General features: G+C 45.1%; 1 protein-coding gene across 2 annotated transcripts; it reads right to left on the minus strand.

Annotated features, from left to right (window-relative positions):
• Positions 1–4127: 4127 nt before the first annotated feature.
• On the minus strand, positions 4128–15523 carry LOC129386336 (uncharacterized). Of its 2 annotated transcripts, XM_072286747.1 has the most exons (4): positions 15032–15523; positions 5623–5738; positions 4903–5511; positions 4128–4872 (listed from the first exon to the last, which is right to left on the minus strand). In XM_072286747.1, the coding sequence occupies exons 1-4, from the start codon at positions 15082–15084 to the stop codon at positions 4424–4426; spliced, it is 1227 nt and encodes a 408-aa protein (XP_072142848.1). In that variant the 5' UTR covers positions 15085–15523; the 3' UTR covers positions 4128–4423. The 2 variants fall into 2 exon arrangements, with proteins under 2 accessions (XP_072142848.1, XP_054930168.2); XM_055074193.2 differs by having other exon boundaries at positions 4128–5511; positions 15032–15518.
• Between the last annotated feature and the right edge of the window lie 435 nt (positions 15524–15958).

Here is a 15958-nt window from a genome sequence, read left to right on the forward strand (position 1 = left end):
TGTTAAAAGAAAGGAAGATGTACTGTTATCGGTTGTCTCTGATCTGACCAAGCATTCGTGTGCATAGGCTCTGTGACGTCATTGCGGAAAAGCGATAAAAAGCGGCTGTCTAATAAACACGGGGCTTTTTGGGTACGTGGCTAGATCGGAGTGGCGTCAGTGTTTCGCTCGCATCATCGCTCCGGCAGCGGACACGGCAGATGTCCTCCTCGCTCGCCGCTCCGTACAGAGCGTAGACACCGCGGAGTCTACTACGGCGTTGGCCACGCGGATCGCGTAGGGACGCGTTGCCGGCGCTCGTGTTTTGACATCTATAGAAAACGATATGCGACGTGGCCAAAGTGCGCGCCCGCGCGGGCCTCATCTTCAAAGGGATCTGCGATATTTGCAGAGTAAGCGTAGTGCCGGTAGCATCGTATGCGCTGTGCTTTCGACGTTTCGTTCGCGTTGAAGCGAGAGATGCATGAAGGCAGGCACGTACCCAGGATTCTTTTTCGGGGAGGGGGGGCAACCCAAAGTAACTTTTCTAGGCAAATGAGGGGAGGGGGGGTACGTTTACTAAAAAAAATGAAATTGTGGGGTTTTACGTGCCAAAACACTTTCTGATTATGAGGCATGCCGTAGTGGGGGACTCCGGAAATTTCGACCACCAGGGGTTCTTTAACGTGCACCTAAATCTAAGCACACGGGTGTTTTCGCATTTCGCCCCCATCGATATGCGGCCGCCGTGGCCGGGATTCGATCCCGCGACCTCGTGCTCAGCAGCCTAACACCATAGCCACTGAGCAACCACGGCGGGTACGTTTACTAGTACAAATGTGAATAACACCCACCATTCGCCATAAAAACGCGCAAACCCACAAAAGGCAAATGAAATAAGGTGTATTTTACAGGTACGCCTGTGCGATACGCCTCTCCTTTACTTGGCAAACAAAGAACCACGCCAAATGGACTTGCGCAGGAAGAATACTGCCAAGAACAAGTAAAGAAGCGAAAGTGTAAAATAAAGATTACTTTAGTAGAATATAACTTTAATAACAGTAGTTAGCATCAAAGGCACACGGACCGTGCGGAGTTGTGTTACTCCGCTAGCCAATGACAGAAGCAAACAAAGTCGTCGTCATGCGGCCTTTTCAAAATGGCGTCGTACTTGATACCTCCGGAGCGCCTGCTGTTCTTCAAAACTCTTTTCATCGGCGGAAACAATGAGGTGTGCAACAGACATGGACAAAATGTATCGAGTCTGAGCATTCCACTCTTCAAACGTCTGCTGTGCAGTTCATTTCACTGCTGAACCCGCTTTACTCATGAAACTGCACTGCCAACTAAAGTGAAACTTCACAACAAATAATGGTAGGGAAGCAAGCATGCTATTTCAGTTCAATAATGAATTAGGCATTCACCATTCGACTATAGTAGGCGAGGGGAAAGGTGAAAAATTACGCGCTAATAATTTTATTTTTGTAGTTGCCGCCTTATTTGCGTAACAGAAGAGGTTTGAAGTACGAATTATTTGCAGCCTCGAGGAGGAACAGTGGCTGGCGGTTACGAGAGCATGGGCGGGGCTTCATTGCAGACTAAAGAGGAAGCTTTAGCTCGGGTGCTCCTATATAAATACATGTAAAGGGAGAATTCGTTTTTCTCAGCAACAAGTGCACCAAATTTGACGAGGTTTGTTGCATTTAAAAGAAAAACTTAAACTCTAGTGACTGTCCGTTACGAATTCTTCCTTTATATTGTCAATTTTTTATTAAAGTTATCAAAAACTGTAAATTTTCAGAAAACGAGACTATCAAGTTTACAACTCTGTCTTCCGGCAACGAAAAATGATGTCGCAATTCTGCGAATTGCATCTAATAGTACATTTAAAGCGGACAAAAGTGATTTGTTACATATGAATCTGAAAAAATTTACTAATATGGAAATACACCTTTTGCAGAACCCTTGTAAACAAGGTAACAAATTCACATAATATGTAAAATAATATATCGAATCTGTCCACTTTGCATGGTCTAATGGATGCCGTTTACAGAACCGCGACATCTGTTCTTAATGCAGAGATATGAATTTGTAAACTTCGTGCTTCTATTTTTTTCCAACTGTCGAATATTTGAAAATCTTTTTAACAAAATTCAAGCACTAAATCGAAATTCCGATTCAAACAGTCGCTAGTTTTAACTGTATCTCTCAAACACAGCAAATTTCATTAAAATCGGTCCAGGGGTTATCTCAGAAAAACGTTTTTGCGCTTTACGTGTATTTGAATAGGCCACCTCGGAGTTGGGCCCGAGCTAAATCTTCCTCTTAAATTGTATCCGGCTATAGTGGCGTTTTTGAATTTTCTCTGGAAGAAATATACAGAAATATATACTTGCAGAAGAATCACAGTTCTTTTGGATCCCTCATTTACTGCTCTAACTAGTTAAGTGCCACAACCGACTCGTATTGTTATTTGGAAAGTTACGTAACGATGCGTGGCCGCCAGTCGCGTACAACCGCGTATGGCGCAGGAAGCTGCGACTCCACACGTACTGTGCCCACCGCGCAAGGTTAGAACAACATCTACATAAGCACAGCAGAGAAGTGGCAACGTTAAGCGGCTCGAATGATAACTGTAGAAGCGTCGTTCAGAACACACGGAATTGTCTTCCACTTCCGGCGGCATTTTCTCTACTTCCTTTTTAAATAAAAAGATGTTTATCGATGAATATTTTAATAAACAACGGTTACATTTGTTAATTTTTGCTTTTCCTTCCTGTTTGGCTGTTGCCTTGGCTCTCTCCCTTAGTAGATCGCTTAATTTCTCAAATCATTGCGACTCTTGTTTCCAGTTGGCAATCTTGCACGAAAATTTAAGAGCTGTACAATTAGGGAAAAACCAGATGAGTTAACAGGTGACAGTCATATTGCCTATGACTTTCAAGGTTATTGCAGGGATTGATGATGAATGCTATCTCGCATTATTTTATTTTCCACCTTATCTAACCCATATCACGGGTGTATGGTTCCGAGGCTCTGTCAGCGTCGCGGCGAGCCGTCACTCGAGGAAATAATCAAACAAAAACAAAAGTTAAACGCAACTGGCATTTTCTCTGGCCGCAACTCGTTACACGTGCATACAGACCAGCTGATCACGAACTGAATCCCTTTCCTGGTCCCTGGATCAGTCTAAACGAAGAAGGTTGAACTTACGAAGCAACAACGATGGGCGTGACCGTTGAATAGACGGTAGTAACTGAATGCATCTCGAGTTAATCGCGCGGGCACCGAATTGATGAGGAAACTGGCCATCACATCCCAGGAGACGCCGATAACTACCGCCATCCAAAAGGAGTGAAAAAGGCAGAAAATGTTGACCGCTGAATAGCTGCCAAGTCTCAACATTGATTTGGCGGCGCTTTAGGAGTGTGTGTGAGAAATGGTGGCGTGGGCGGGAAGCGGGGGGGGGGGGGGCGGGCCCCCCCGGGCCCCCCCTTGGGTACGTGCCTGCATGAAGGTCAATGCTGCTTGCTGCTGCCGCGATTACTCACTCCAGCATTTTTGCAGCGAGTTTCCGCGCTCATCGAGAGAGGTGTGTTCATGTTTACATGCGTGCGCGTGACACCGTGCTGGTTAATTTATTTAGAACACGTTGGCAGGCTAGTTGGTTTGAATCCATGATAGAATGTGTGGGCGCGACTGAACAAGGACGTAGAAGCAGACACACAAGGACAGCGCTGTCTCCGTGTGTCTGTTTCTTTCTACTTCCTCGCTAAGTCACGCTTACACATAGCATCATTGTTAATTTAGTTTGTAAGCGAAATTTTATAAGTTTATACGGCCGATAAAGCTACTGCCCTTACTTCGTACAGCTATCTACTAATTTGCTATTGCAATTGGCGCTTCGCCTTTCGGGCGGAAATGTGAAATCTTTTGCAGTACCTTATTTCGTGTGCTTGACCAAATATTGAAAATGCGTCACGTCAGAGAAAAACTTTTTCTAAGCAAAAGTATATTGGGAGATCACTTTGAGTAAGGATCTTAAGAGCCACGATAGTTAAAGCAAAATGTGACGTTGTCGAGCCACACGTCTGGGACATTTGGCTTGGAAAATCCAAGAATGTCAGCTTCAAAGAATACGATTCGTGGCAATGGGAGCGCAACGTTTATTGAAGGTCAATAGGTTATTCAAGAGGGCTTTAGACGAAAAAGACATCTGTTATTATAAAGCGTATTTCTTGTGTGACACGTTCACGGCGAAATTCAATGTTCCTGTATATCTAGGGGGAAGGTAACAGTAATTTTTTGTGTAAATATTTAATGGATTATTCTTGTCCTACAGGTTTGCCAAATATTTCCTTTTTTTCAGTCCAGAGTAACTAGGTGCCGACCTCATCATTGAAGTATGCTCATTCATAATCCTTACCAAGTGTTTATTGTCTTATCACTCACTAGACTCGTAAGAGCCACTACTACCACTGGAGGAACTTCCGTCACCTTCCTCGTCGTCGTCGTCGTCGTCATCATCGTCGTCATCATCGTCGTCGTCATCATCATCATCATCATCATCATCATCATCATCATCATCATCATCATCATCACTATCATCCTCACTATTATCGTCACTACCATCGCTATCATCATCATCATCATCATCATCATCATCATCATCATCATCATCATCATCATCATCATCATCATCATAATCATCATCATCATCATCATCACTATCATCATCATCGTCACTACTATCGCTATCATCATCGGCATCACTATCATCGCTATCATCATCATCGTCACTATTATTACCATCATTAGCTTTATCATTATCATCATTACCTTTATCATTACCATTACCATTATCATTATCACTAGCACTAGTACTAGCACTATCTTCAACACTAGCACTAGTACTAGCACTACCTTCAACACTAGCACTAGTACTAGCACTATCTTCATCACTAGCACTATCACTATCTTCATCACTATCACTACCTTCATCACTATCACTTCCTTCATCACCATCATCATCATCACTATCACTACCTTCATCATCATCATCATCATCATCGTCGTCGTCGTCGTCGTCATCATCAGCATCACTATCACTTCCGTCAACACTATCATCATCATCATTATCATCGTCATCATCACCTTCATCACTATCACTACCTTCATCACCATCACCATCATCATCACCATCACTACCTTCATCACTATCACTACCTTCATCATCATCATCATCATCATCATCATCATCATCATCATCATCATCATCATCATCATCACTACCTTCATCACTATCACTACCTGCATCATCATCATCATCATCATCATCGTCATCATCACCATCACTATCACTTTCTTCATCACTATCATCATCATCACCATCATCATCATCATCGGATTCATCGTCCTCTTCTGATTCACTGCTGCCGGCTGACTCGTTTGAACCTGTGTCCTCTTCCTCATCCGACTCTTCCTCTTCTAATGCCCTGCCGATGGTCAAGTCGCTTTTATCATCGGAGGCACCTGCGTCAACAGCATCGGTCGAGTTTTCGTCATCGTTGCTATCTACCCCACTAGCATATTCTACATCGTATCTGTCACTGATATTGCTTGCACTGCTAGAGTCATTCTCACCTCTTGGACTGCCATTATCACGTCTTTCAGTCAACTTCGCTTGCTTCTGTTCGTGCCCTTTCTCTGCCACATCATGGTCTTTTGGTATGGACCGATATGGTGCTGCGCAAGTAAGGCTAAAGAAAGAATAGAAAATTTAGCATTATAATGTGCACACAGAAGTAATTTCTTGAGTAAAAATTCGCCAACTCCTAATTCCTCAGTAATGCTTGCTTAAGAAATTTATAACATAATTGTTCTGGTCAATTAAGGTGACATGCAAGGTAGAACGAGGGAAAACTGAGCAAAGTGTAAGGTTTCATGGCTCGAAGAGCGCGGGCTTAGAAAACACAGACACAAGAACAATAAACCCTTCTTGTCTTTCGTGTGTCCTTTTTCAGGTTTCTATCTCATTTGCAAACTCACTATGACGTATATACACCACTGCTAATGTACTGAGCGTTTCACATAAATTGAACCAAACTTAACCAAACGTAACGAGTGGTACATCTTAGGCGAATTATACTAGTGCTCTATGGTCCCTAGTCGTGTACAGATTGATAGCTCTTCGTACCGATGAGTTCTATTCTCTATCGAGAAGAAACGGTTATATTGTAGTAAAACCTCGTTGACACGATCCCGTTACGTACGCTTACCCGGCGCTTATGTTCTCGATCGAGAACATAAAAAAGAATGCAGAAACTCCACGGGATTTGTCTAAGTGTGCGTAAGCGTACCCCCAAATTTACCCTGGCCCACCCACAAAGTTCACCCACCCCTAAATTTGAGTTGGCCCACATACAAACTTGAAGTCAGCTCACCCCCAAATTGGAAGTTGATCCACCACAAATTTCACTTGGTCCTCCCGACATGTCCAGTTGGCCGACTTACAAATTTATCTTGGCCCTCTCACAAATTTCAATTTGACGGATCCATAGTTTAAGATAGCCCACTCACGGGTTTCAAGTTGTTCCATCCCTAAATTTCAGTTGGTCTGCCCCTACTATAAGCTTTTCCTTGCATTTTCTGCGTCCCTATATATCCTTACGGGCATTTTCTTTTTTTTTTATTTCGGTTTAGAATGTTTCTCAACGCTTATAAAGCTACCAATCATCTACATTCAGACTATTATAATGTATAAATGTCTTCGCAAATTGAGCATTTTTGTGCAGGTACAAGGCACTCGCCAAAGATCGCTTACGCATTAAATGTGACTCAGCTCCGGGCCTAGCGAAAGTGGATGTCCAGTGAAGCCTTTGCAAAACCATCACTCGAACTGCTGATGGCGGTATGCACTGCTTTACTGATGGTTCGGATGCTTGTTTTGAGCTTGTTCTTTTTGAAACACACGCTGTTCTGTGTGCTGTTTGCGTGATTTCAATGAATGTATGCACTGTTCGTTTCACTTTGCTAAATGCCCGTAGCCTGTGCATTACGAGGGGGTTGAGCTATTGCATTTTTGCTTACTTAGAGGGGTATTAGCCATTGCTGGCGATGATAATTTTTTGTTTCCGGACGGACACGAAAAATGCCGACCACCTAGACACTAACAGCTTCGCTGTAAAAATGACCCAATAGAGTTGCGAATAATTTTTACTGGTTCATATGTTCCACAAATACACGCTCTTTTGGCACCAACGTTCGATACATCGCTAAACTGTGATCGTATGATAAGTTTGCGGGCCACTAGATCCCATGCAAAGAAGAAAAAGCGCGGGGCGCGCGCGACCGAGAACAGTAGCAGCCCGCCGTCCCATGGGACAACGCCGGCTCGCACTCAGTTTCTTATTCCGGTACATGCAAATCTCTCGCCAGGCCAACGCACGACGCATTCCTAGCTGTCACCGCCAACCCTATTGCGATAAGCACCTTCACCTATCTGTTTTACAGTGCGCGTTGCTTAGTGCCGTTGGAAGCGTACTGCACTCATTTACACGGCGATAAGCCAAACGCGCTGCCGTTCCCTGCTGCAGGCGATGCGAGCGTCCCGTTTCGCTTTGGCGACATCTGGCGTCGCCCAGCATCTCTATTTCGTTTGGGCTTCCCATCGCTGTCGTAAAACACTACGCACAGGAAAACAGCAAAAATTGGAGGACGCTTAAGCTTCGCCTTCGAGTGGAACGCGATAGCGTTATCGCACCCCGTTCGCACCGCCTACTCGAACACGCTACGCCAGCCAAACGTCGCGATCGGCACAGATAGCCGGGCCCCGACGCGCCATGAAGGCGGACGCGATCATGGGGCGAGTGGCGCGCCACGTGTCGGGGCAGCGCCGTACATTGCGAGGAGGGGGTCTTCTGTGTTTGCCGCAAGATGGCTATGCGTGTGCGCAGACCGCAGATGAAATGTAGCGGAAACGTACTTCGCTACTCGTGAAACTGCGACTTCTGTAAGTTACATGGTCATAATTACCGATATACACCGCAGTATAACTTTCTACGGCACATTTCTTAGGCAACACCGCGATCACTAGAGGCGATTTTGTCCCGTTATGAAGGAACGAACTCGTGGCTGAGTGGTATATAGCGTCTCCGTCTCACACTCCGGAGACCCTAGTTCGATTCCCACCAGCCCATCTTGCACGATGTTTTTTATTTATGAAGTGCCTTCTGGGATTTATCGCTCACTGCCAACGCCGCTGACGCCGACACCGACGCCGACGACACCGGCTTTTCTGCGACACGAGCTCCTTAACGCTGTCGCGTTAAAACGCGCCTCGGGCCGCCGAAACCCCACCAGCTCGACGCGCGTCGTCACCTCTCGCCTTATGCCTCGACGAATTGCATCACGTACGTCTCAAATGATGTTAGGTCTGTCAAATTTTTTAGTCACTTGTGATTGTGTGTTTCTCCGGACAGTACGTTTTTCTCGCGCTTTCTCCGAAAATGTATGAACGAGGTTCCGCTGTGCTACATACGCGGATACCCGGGCGCTATGTTCTGCATGGTAACGAACTTGCCGATGCCGAAACAGTGATCTCCAGTACTTGAACCCACTACGAAGATGGCTGGAAGAGTCGCTGGCTCTCGTGCCTGTGGCAAAGCACAGATAACTAGAAGTACAATACAATCCGACACAATCATAACCATGCCAGGTTGAGTGCTCGGCTTGACAAGATGGACCCTACACTTACATGCTCTGAAACTGCCTTTGGCACTAAGATGCCAGTAATCTCTATCATGTCTCCGGAAGCGCTATGGAAAGGTGGATATTTTTGTCCGCGGTGTTCGCCAGGGCTGCCCTACAGTTCTCCTCGAACTTAGTCTTCATGACCGCCGCGGTCAACCGGATGTAAGCCTTCAAGGAAGAGGTGGGTCTTACTGTCGGCGCCTGGAGTGGCAAAGTGCTTCCGGGAATCTTGTCTTCAGCGGCACCGCACCTCTTCTTTATACCCCTCCCATGTTCCTGCCCCCGAGCATGAGCCACGGAGCCACTATTCCCAAATACATTTCATTCATACAATAATTCGTTCAAGACCGGACACCAACTGCCTTCTTGAACACTTTTTGAATGCAAATATGCATGATTCAACCCTGAAGCAGTTTGAGCACCGTTAGGCGTTTTGTTCCAGACTGGAATCTTTCTAATATGGGAAAATATGATCTCTTCGTGGATACCGCTGCAGCCGACGAGTAAACAGATTGAAAAAGTTGTAATTTGCAGACATATCCTCCCAAACGAAAGCCTGAATTATTTACCTCACAATGACTATTTGTGGCTGACGCTTATCATCAAAGTTCTGTGATTGAATCCAAAGAAGCTGAACTAATTCACATTCAGATTTTTTAATTGCATATCGACATTTCTGGGAAGTTCTTAGTGCGGGCAGGGGTTCAGCAACTTAAAAAGCTTATCCATACGGTCACAAATAACGTGCTGTTTCGCAATAGCTGCTGTGCGAAGCTTCGTTACATACACTAGAGCGGTGATTGTTGAACTAACGGAGACAGTGTGAATCTGTATCGCTCTGCTAACCTCCGTGTTCGAGAAATGCTCGTGGAGAATGTGCCACTTAGTGATTTGTGCGTGCATTTTAAAAATGTTTAATGTCACGGTGAGGAATACACAGCTTTGTGTCCGAAGAAATATTTGTGAGCGTGGACATTGTTGACAACGGCTCTATTCAGATATGGCACGTCAAAGATATAACGTGTACTCGTCCTTCCTTTACTTCAGAGAAAGGCGTCTCGATAGTCACGCCTAAGTGCTGATTGTTACGTTTTATGTTCCTTGGTCGCAAATTTCAGGTTTTGGGGCAATTTCGGCATCTTTCAGTTGCTCAGTAAGCGAGATTAGGAAGATGTGTGTGACAGTTGCCAGTGTCGATACATGTCCTATCGTAAACGCAGCTGGCATCTCACTTGCAGGCGACAAGTTGTCATAGATGAATTGAAGCTGTTACTATATTGCGGCAAGTGCTGTCAAATATGTTGCTATGTTAATTGTTTGTGCAAGGGACTGTGTATGGTGTATTATTTCTTTAAATAATTTATTAGTTTCTGGGTACTGTTGGCTGTCTTGGCTGTTGCAAAGTGGGTACAGCGAATTTGCACATGACAGTAAAAAAATATCGTAAAAGTTAGTGGAGACACGTACGAAATAATTATTGGAACAGTATTTTGGAGAACATAAGTGCATGCCACACTATGACAATGATAATGCGTTAACATGATATAAACAGAAACTACAGGGTGCATTGTACAACTATGTTCCTGGTATATGTTTAGGAAGTGCAAGTTCAAAGGAAAGTTTTTAGCATTGTCTTTTAACTGGTCTTCGCACACTGATATTTACTATCAGCTCCTACGAGCAGCCATTATTATCTGATCTTCGATTTTTCACATGCGACATGTTTTCTTACAGACGCAACAAATCTGGGGCATTGTATACAATAAAAGGTTGTCTCAGAGGCTTGACGCGACAATGCGAGAGCGAACTACTAATCTTTCAGGAAACTTAGTTCAGGTTCGAAGGGCACGCCGTGGCAAGAAGGAGGCTTGGCGTAGATTTTGGTTTCAATGCAGTGCGCATCTTCGAAATGCTGTCCGGACGGATATTGAGGGGTGCGAAAACCCACGGGTGCGGCTTCGTCAACTCGTGGCAGCACAGTGAAGTTCGCTGTTCACTAACCGCTGGATAACGAAGAGGATTCTATCATTTCAGTGTCTTGAATAGCAGCGCGGCGACGATGGTCGAGTCTCGCAACATGCAGCCGTTTTGCGATTACGCCGTCAGCAAGATGTCGGACACGGCCGGTGTTGTCATATAACAACACACTTAGAATGTGCCCTGTTCACTTTAAGATTACAAGCCCCACCTGCCCAGCTTTAGGTTAGTGACTGTCTTCAGGCAGCATCGTAGTTGGTACGGTTTTCGACTTGGAAGCACACGAATTGGAGAGAGAGCATGCGGTGGAGAAAGGGGTATCTAAAGTCTCCGCGGTGCACCAAGTCACGTGCACACAGGCAGAAGAGGAATGCCCATTTCTCCCCGAGCGCTGACGTAATTCGGTCATATTCCAGAAATTGGCACGGTAGTAAAAAAAGAAAAAAAAAAAAGCTGTTGGCTTTAGAAAATTGATTTTACAGCTGTGAGTGGAGGCTTGATCAGGACACGTAAATATGACTTCTTTTATTCTCTTGATTTTCTGTGACATCGTCAGTGCGTGATTTGGTGTTCGTTGAGTGCGACGACCGAAAATGCTCCAGTTCCTTGTGTTAAATATCCGTTGCAGTGGCTATACGTGCGAGTTTATCTTGTGTCCAGGTTTTTTGCTGGTTTCCGGTCAACCTTAGAGTTTGTGCTAGAGCTTTGATCGAAAGTGAAGAGCTTTGATTCGACAGAAAAGGACAGAAGCTGATAATACTCGAAATCGACCGTGCGGCAGCTCTTGATATCGATAACCTAGACCTACGTCGACTAAACCTTGAACGAAAACGGAGATTCATCGTCTGAGAATAATGTCGCGACGTCGATCGCTCACAAATACGGGCAAACAAATGAAGTAACCTTCAGGCATATCCGCTGACATTTTTCATCATGAATTTTATCTGCAAATACGTACATGAACTACTTGCCCTATCGGTAAAATAAGACGGCGCTGGTATGACGAATAGGCAACGGAAATTTCGTGCTCTTTCGTTATTGCGGCAAACTCGCTTTCACCAGCGCTGTTTTTTACACTTGCCCCGGACGACATTTCTCACCCCCAGAGGTCAACTGAAAGCCAGCAGGAGACCTTAAGACTGCTCGAACTGAACTTTTGGTGCTGTCGAATGTCATTGTCTGCAACAGGGGGCGATGGTTGGCTTTCCTAAACGGTCAGGGACAACATTTCACCGACTTAACTGGTAGTGGCGGACAAGGTGCAGTACGCGCAGGAATAGGGTCTGTTGGCAGGGGGTAGGGCGCATCTTCTTGCAGACTGGCTCCCCAATTAAATTGTGGCTTGCTATGCTGAGTTCCTCCTGCAGGAGGAACTATCCTGCAAACACGGGAAATGCGTACTCGGGAAACAAAAACCAAGAGCCTGATTTGAAGTGTGCTGCCTACCCGCCAGGGCTATCCTGTTGGGCTGCTAAGCACGAGGTCGCGGAATTGAATCCCGGCCACGGCGGCTGCATTTCGAGGGGGGGGGGGGGGGGGCAAAATGCGAAAACATCCGTGTACTTATACTGAAGTGCACGTTGAAGAACACCAGGTGGTGCAAATTATTCCTGAGTCCGTTACTACGGCGTGCCTCTTATTGAGAGCGTGGTTTTGGCGCGTGAAATCCCATAATTTTTAAAGGTATGTTGCCTAATGGAGTCCAGATGGCACGGATTCAAGCGCTTTACTAACGGCAGAACTATAAGCACGTTTTGCACGTCGCTGCTCTGGTACACTCACACGTTCCCGGCTCGCGAAAGTGTGCCAGTGCGAGTCAGCGATCCGAAAATTGCCCCATTCATACAACCGCTTTCGTATTATGGCACACCCACCGTGGTTGCTCAGTGGCTATGGTGTTGGGCTGCAGAGCACGAGGTCGCGGGATCGAATCCCGGCCACGGCGGCCGCATTTCGATGGAGGCGAAATGCGAGAACACCCGTGTACTTAGATTTAGGTGCACGTTAAAGAACCCCAGGGTGTCTAAATTTCGGGAGTCCTCCACTACGGCGTGCCTCATAATCAGAAAGTGGTTTAGGCACTTAAAACCGCATAATTAAATTTTTGTTTTCTATTATAGCACGCAAAATTTTCGTAGCTTGCGATCCGTTGACGCCTGCCCACTCCTTGTGGCACCGCCGACAAAAGCGCTTGATGCATTTTGCCAAATATATGCCGATGGTTGACATCAAGCTAGAGTACATTCATCTGCACTCGACCGTCACGCGGACGCATCCACTGCGGCCGCGGACGTTGGTTATGCAGGCACGGTATACTGTAGCGTGTGTCATCATCATCGACGCAACGCAGCCTTAATGAACTCGTGTGTTAACAAACCTTTAGCGGGAAATATTAGTGGCATGTGTCATGCCCGTTTACATGTTGACGGCGCATCACTTTAAAGTGATGTTGGCAAGAAAGTTACATCACGTTTCGTTGTATTATCATATTGTGTGTGACCCGCCTAAAGGAACTTACCCGTGCATCGAATATAGCAAAACGGTAATACTATAGGCCTGTTGCGGAACGTATTTTTATTTATAAAAGGTTCTTTAGCTGTACAAAAGGTTTAATGCATTACAGGCACGTCACCCATGAAAAAATCGTTGCACTGATTGGGATTCGTCGCCCATTCTGTGCTGTGCGAGATTGGATTTTGGACCAGTGGTCCCGCACTGAACCCAATTCTAGTGTTATCGAATTAAAAAAAAAAAGCCTCTGCTTGATTTTCATGAGCAATTAGTCAATGACGCGAGCGTTATATCAATGACAGAACGCATAAGTACCTGAGAACTAAAGAAAAGAAAAACCTCTACTCTAAGGTGTAGGGCAGAGGGCAGGGCGAGCGCTTAATCCCAACCACTGTAAAAGCTAGAGATTTTTGCTAAAATGTACCTTTCACAAGAGTAGGTCGGCCATAATTGCAATATAGCTTGGTACCTTGCATTTATGATGCTTAGTTCAGCTTAACTTTGAAACCTCGTTCTGTACATCAGCTTATAACGAATTACACCAATAACTAATAAATAATAGTAAACAAATATACTAATAAACAAATACTAAACTAATAAAGTTAAATTCATTGGCCACTTTCCATATGGCTGCACGTTGGCTTACTAGTTCTGGCGGACCCTGCTTGTGAACGCGCAGAGTGCGATTAATTTGGGATCATGTGAGCTCAGCACCGCACTTAGCTTTGATTGACTCAGAGACACGTGACATCACATGATATTCAGGTATTATTCAAACTCACACAACGTCGCATTCAATAGGACTCGCTATAGCTCTGTCTCACGCCCACTTAGGTTCGCCTCAGCATACTCCACTCGGACGCCGGTTTACTCGGTGAGCAGTTCCGTCCTCCGGGGCTCACCTGGGCTCACTCAAGAGTGACTCAGAACCTCACTGTGTATCACGAGTGGCTCTGAGCATGAGTGAGCTCTAGAAAATCTACATCAATCGACTCACAAGGTATTTTGCAGCTTCGTCCTTCCTAATATATTTACTGGCCTCGTTAATTGCGCGCTGCTTTGCAACAAATATATTTCCACGCTATAAGTGTACGAAATTTCGGGCGTGATTACGATTTCGACCGCTTTCTGGCTCAGATTTTCGCCCCTGTTTCTCCGAAACGCATTTAGATTGTCACACATGTATGAACCTTAAGTGATGTTGCGCTATAGTTGAGTTGTCCATGTGACATCGCATAAAGTGCAGCTAACTAATATTCTTAAACTTATAAAAAATACATCAAGGAACACAGAGATGTACGTCAAGATGGTCAAACGTCGACAGGCTCCTCACGTGTACTGCAATATGTACATTCGGGTCCTTGCTCTGAGAACTGTCAAGATTTCACTGTATTATGAGCTGCACCAGTTTGTTGCTGGCAATCTTGAATCATCGTGCAACTAAGAATTAATACAACTCTTCCAATTGCAGCCAATCGTTTACTTTTCTCATATGGCATACTTGCGGTCAAAACTGTCCAAATCGCTGCGCTGAGCTTCATTTCGGTAGCTTAGAAGTTCGCGTAAGAATGAGAATTGTGGCTTATACTGTTGGCTAAATGTAATGTTCATTAGATAGCTTTGGATAACATTTGTTCAGATGTCTAACTAACTATCGTCACTGTAAATAGCTGAGAGTCAAAGTTTTACGAGAGCTGCAACAAATTTCCCCGAAAACGAAGAGATAACTGTCGTTAGGGCTATACCATAAATCAGGTTTGTAACGTTAACATTACGGATAATAAACATAAATCAAACAAAAATATAAGTTTACCTTATACAGACCGCGACAACGAGCAGCCCCAGCCATGGGCGTATAACAGCCATCCTCCAGCCTGTATCGGTGAGCCCGCTGTGCGGAGAGACGATGTTTCCAGCTATCGTGTAGATAGCGCAGGCAAAGTCGTGTGCTTTTACTTGCTGCAGGATAGAAAAATTGGAAGAACAAACATGGACACATCAAATGCGAAGCTCTTTCTTAAGGTCTACGAGGCGACCTTTTGTGTTTATTCAGTGACCTACCACGTCAAGGTCAGTGTTTTTCGCATTGCCATATTCTTACTGTTCGACACAGTATACAGTCGTTGTCGTATTGAGTTTGGAAAGTTGTATTAAAATTGGGCCGAGTGCTTCGCCAGGCGCGCGTGATCCGGAGGTGAAGTCGTGACGGGCAATGCTTCGGCTGGAAAAACCACATAAAGTTGGCATCATCATATGGCTCAAGAAAAATGCTTCCATTGCGATCGCTTCATAAGGTTGATAACGTCATATGAATGCCTGATATCAATACCGTTTTACCACTCCACTTTCGAATGAAAGAAAATCGCGGGATGCTAACCTTGCGAGTGTGGTGGTTATATATACCAACGTTTTGCACTGCATGTATGTGTCACTGCACACAGTCATGCGACACTTACATGCTCATGTGAGAGGATTTCGAAGAAGCTATAGTATTAGGTACTGTGTCAGTGGTTCCAGGGCTCCGACATATTCTCCACACTTGAATGAGCAGTTTTTACAAATACAGGAGGCTTTTCCACTTGAATTGCATACTGGGAAGGACATGGGAAACGGATAATAGAAATAATTAGGCGGAAGTAATTGTCACATTGGGGCCACTGCACTAGATTTTGTTATTCTTTCTAGTTGCCTTCAGTTTTGAATAATCAACTCCACTACCGTATCCCGGCAGACTCTCGCT

Source organism: Dermacentor andersoni, chromosome 3 (assembly GCF_023375885.2).
Source record: "Dermacentor andersoni chromosome 3, qqDerAnde1_hic_scaffold, whole genome shotgun sequence".
NCBI lineage: Eukaryota > Metazoa > Arthropoda > Arachnida > Ixodida > Ixodidae > Dermacentor > Dermacentor andersoni.

Coding starts and splice junctions, on each gene's coding strand:
- LOC129386336 (XM_055074193.2), bottom strand. CDS start 15,084: ATGGCTGTTATACGCCCATGGCTGGGGCTGCTCGTTGTCGCGGTCTGT. Junction 5,739..15,031: donor GTTGTCGCGGTCTGTATAAG/GTAAACTTATAT, acceptor TTCTTTCTTTAG/CCTTACTTGCGCAGCACCAT. Junction 5,512..5,622: donor TGATAATGGCAGTCCAAGAG/GTGAGAATGACT, acceptor CTGTTGACGCAG/GTGCCTCCGATGATAAAAGC.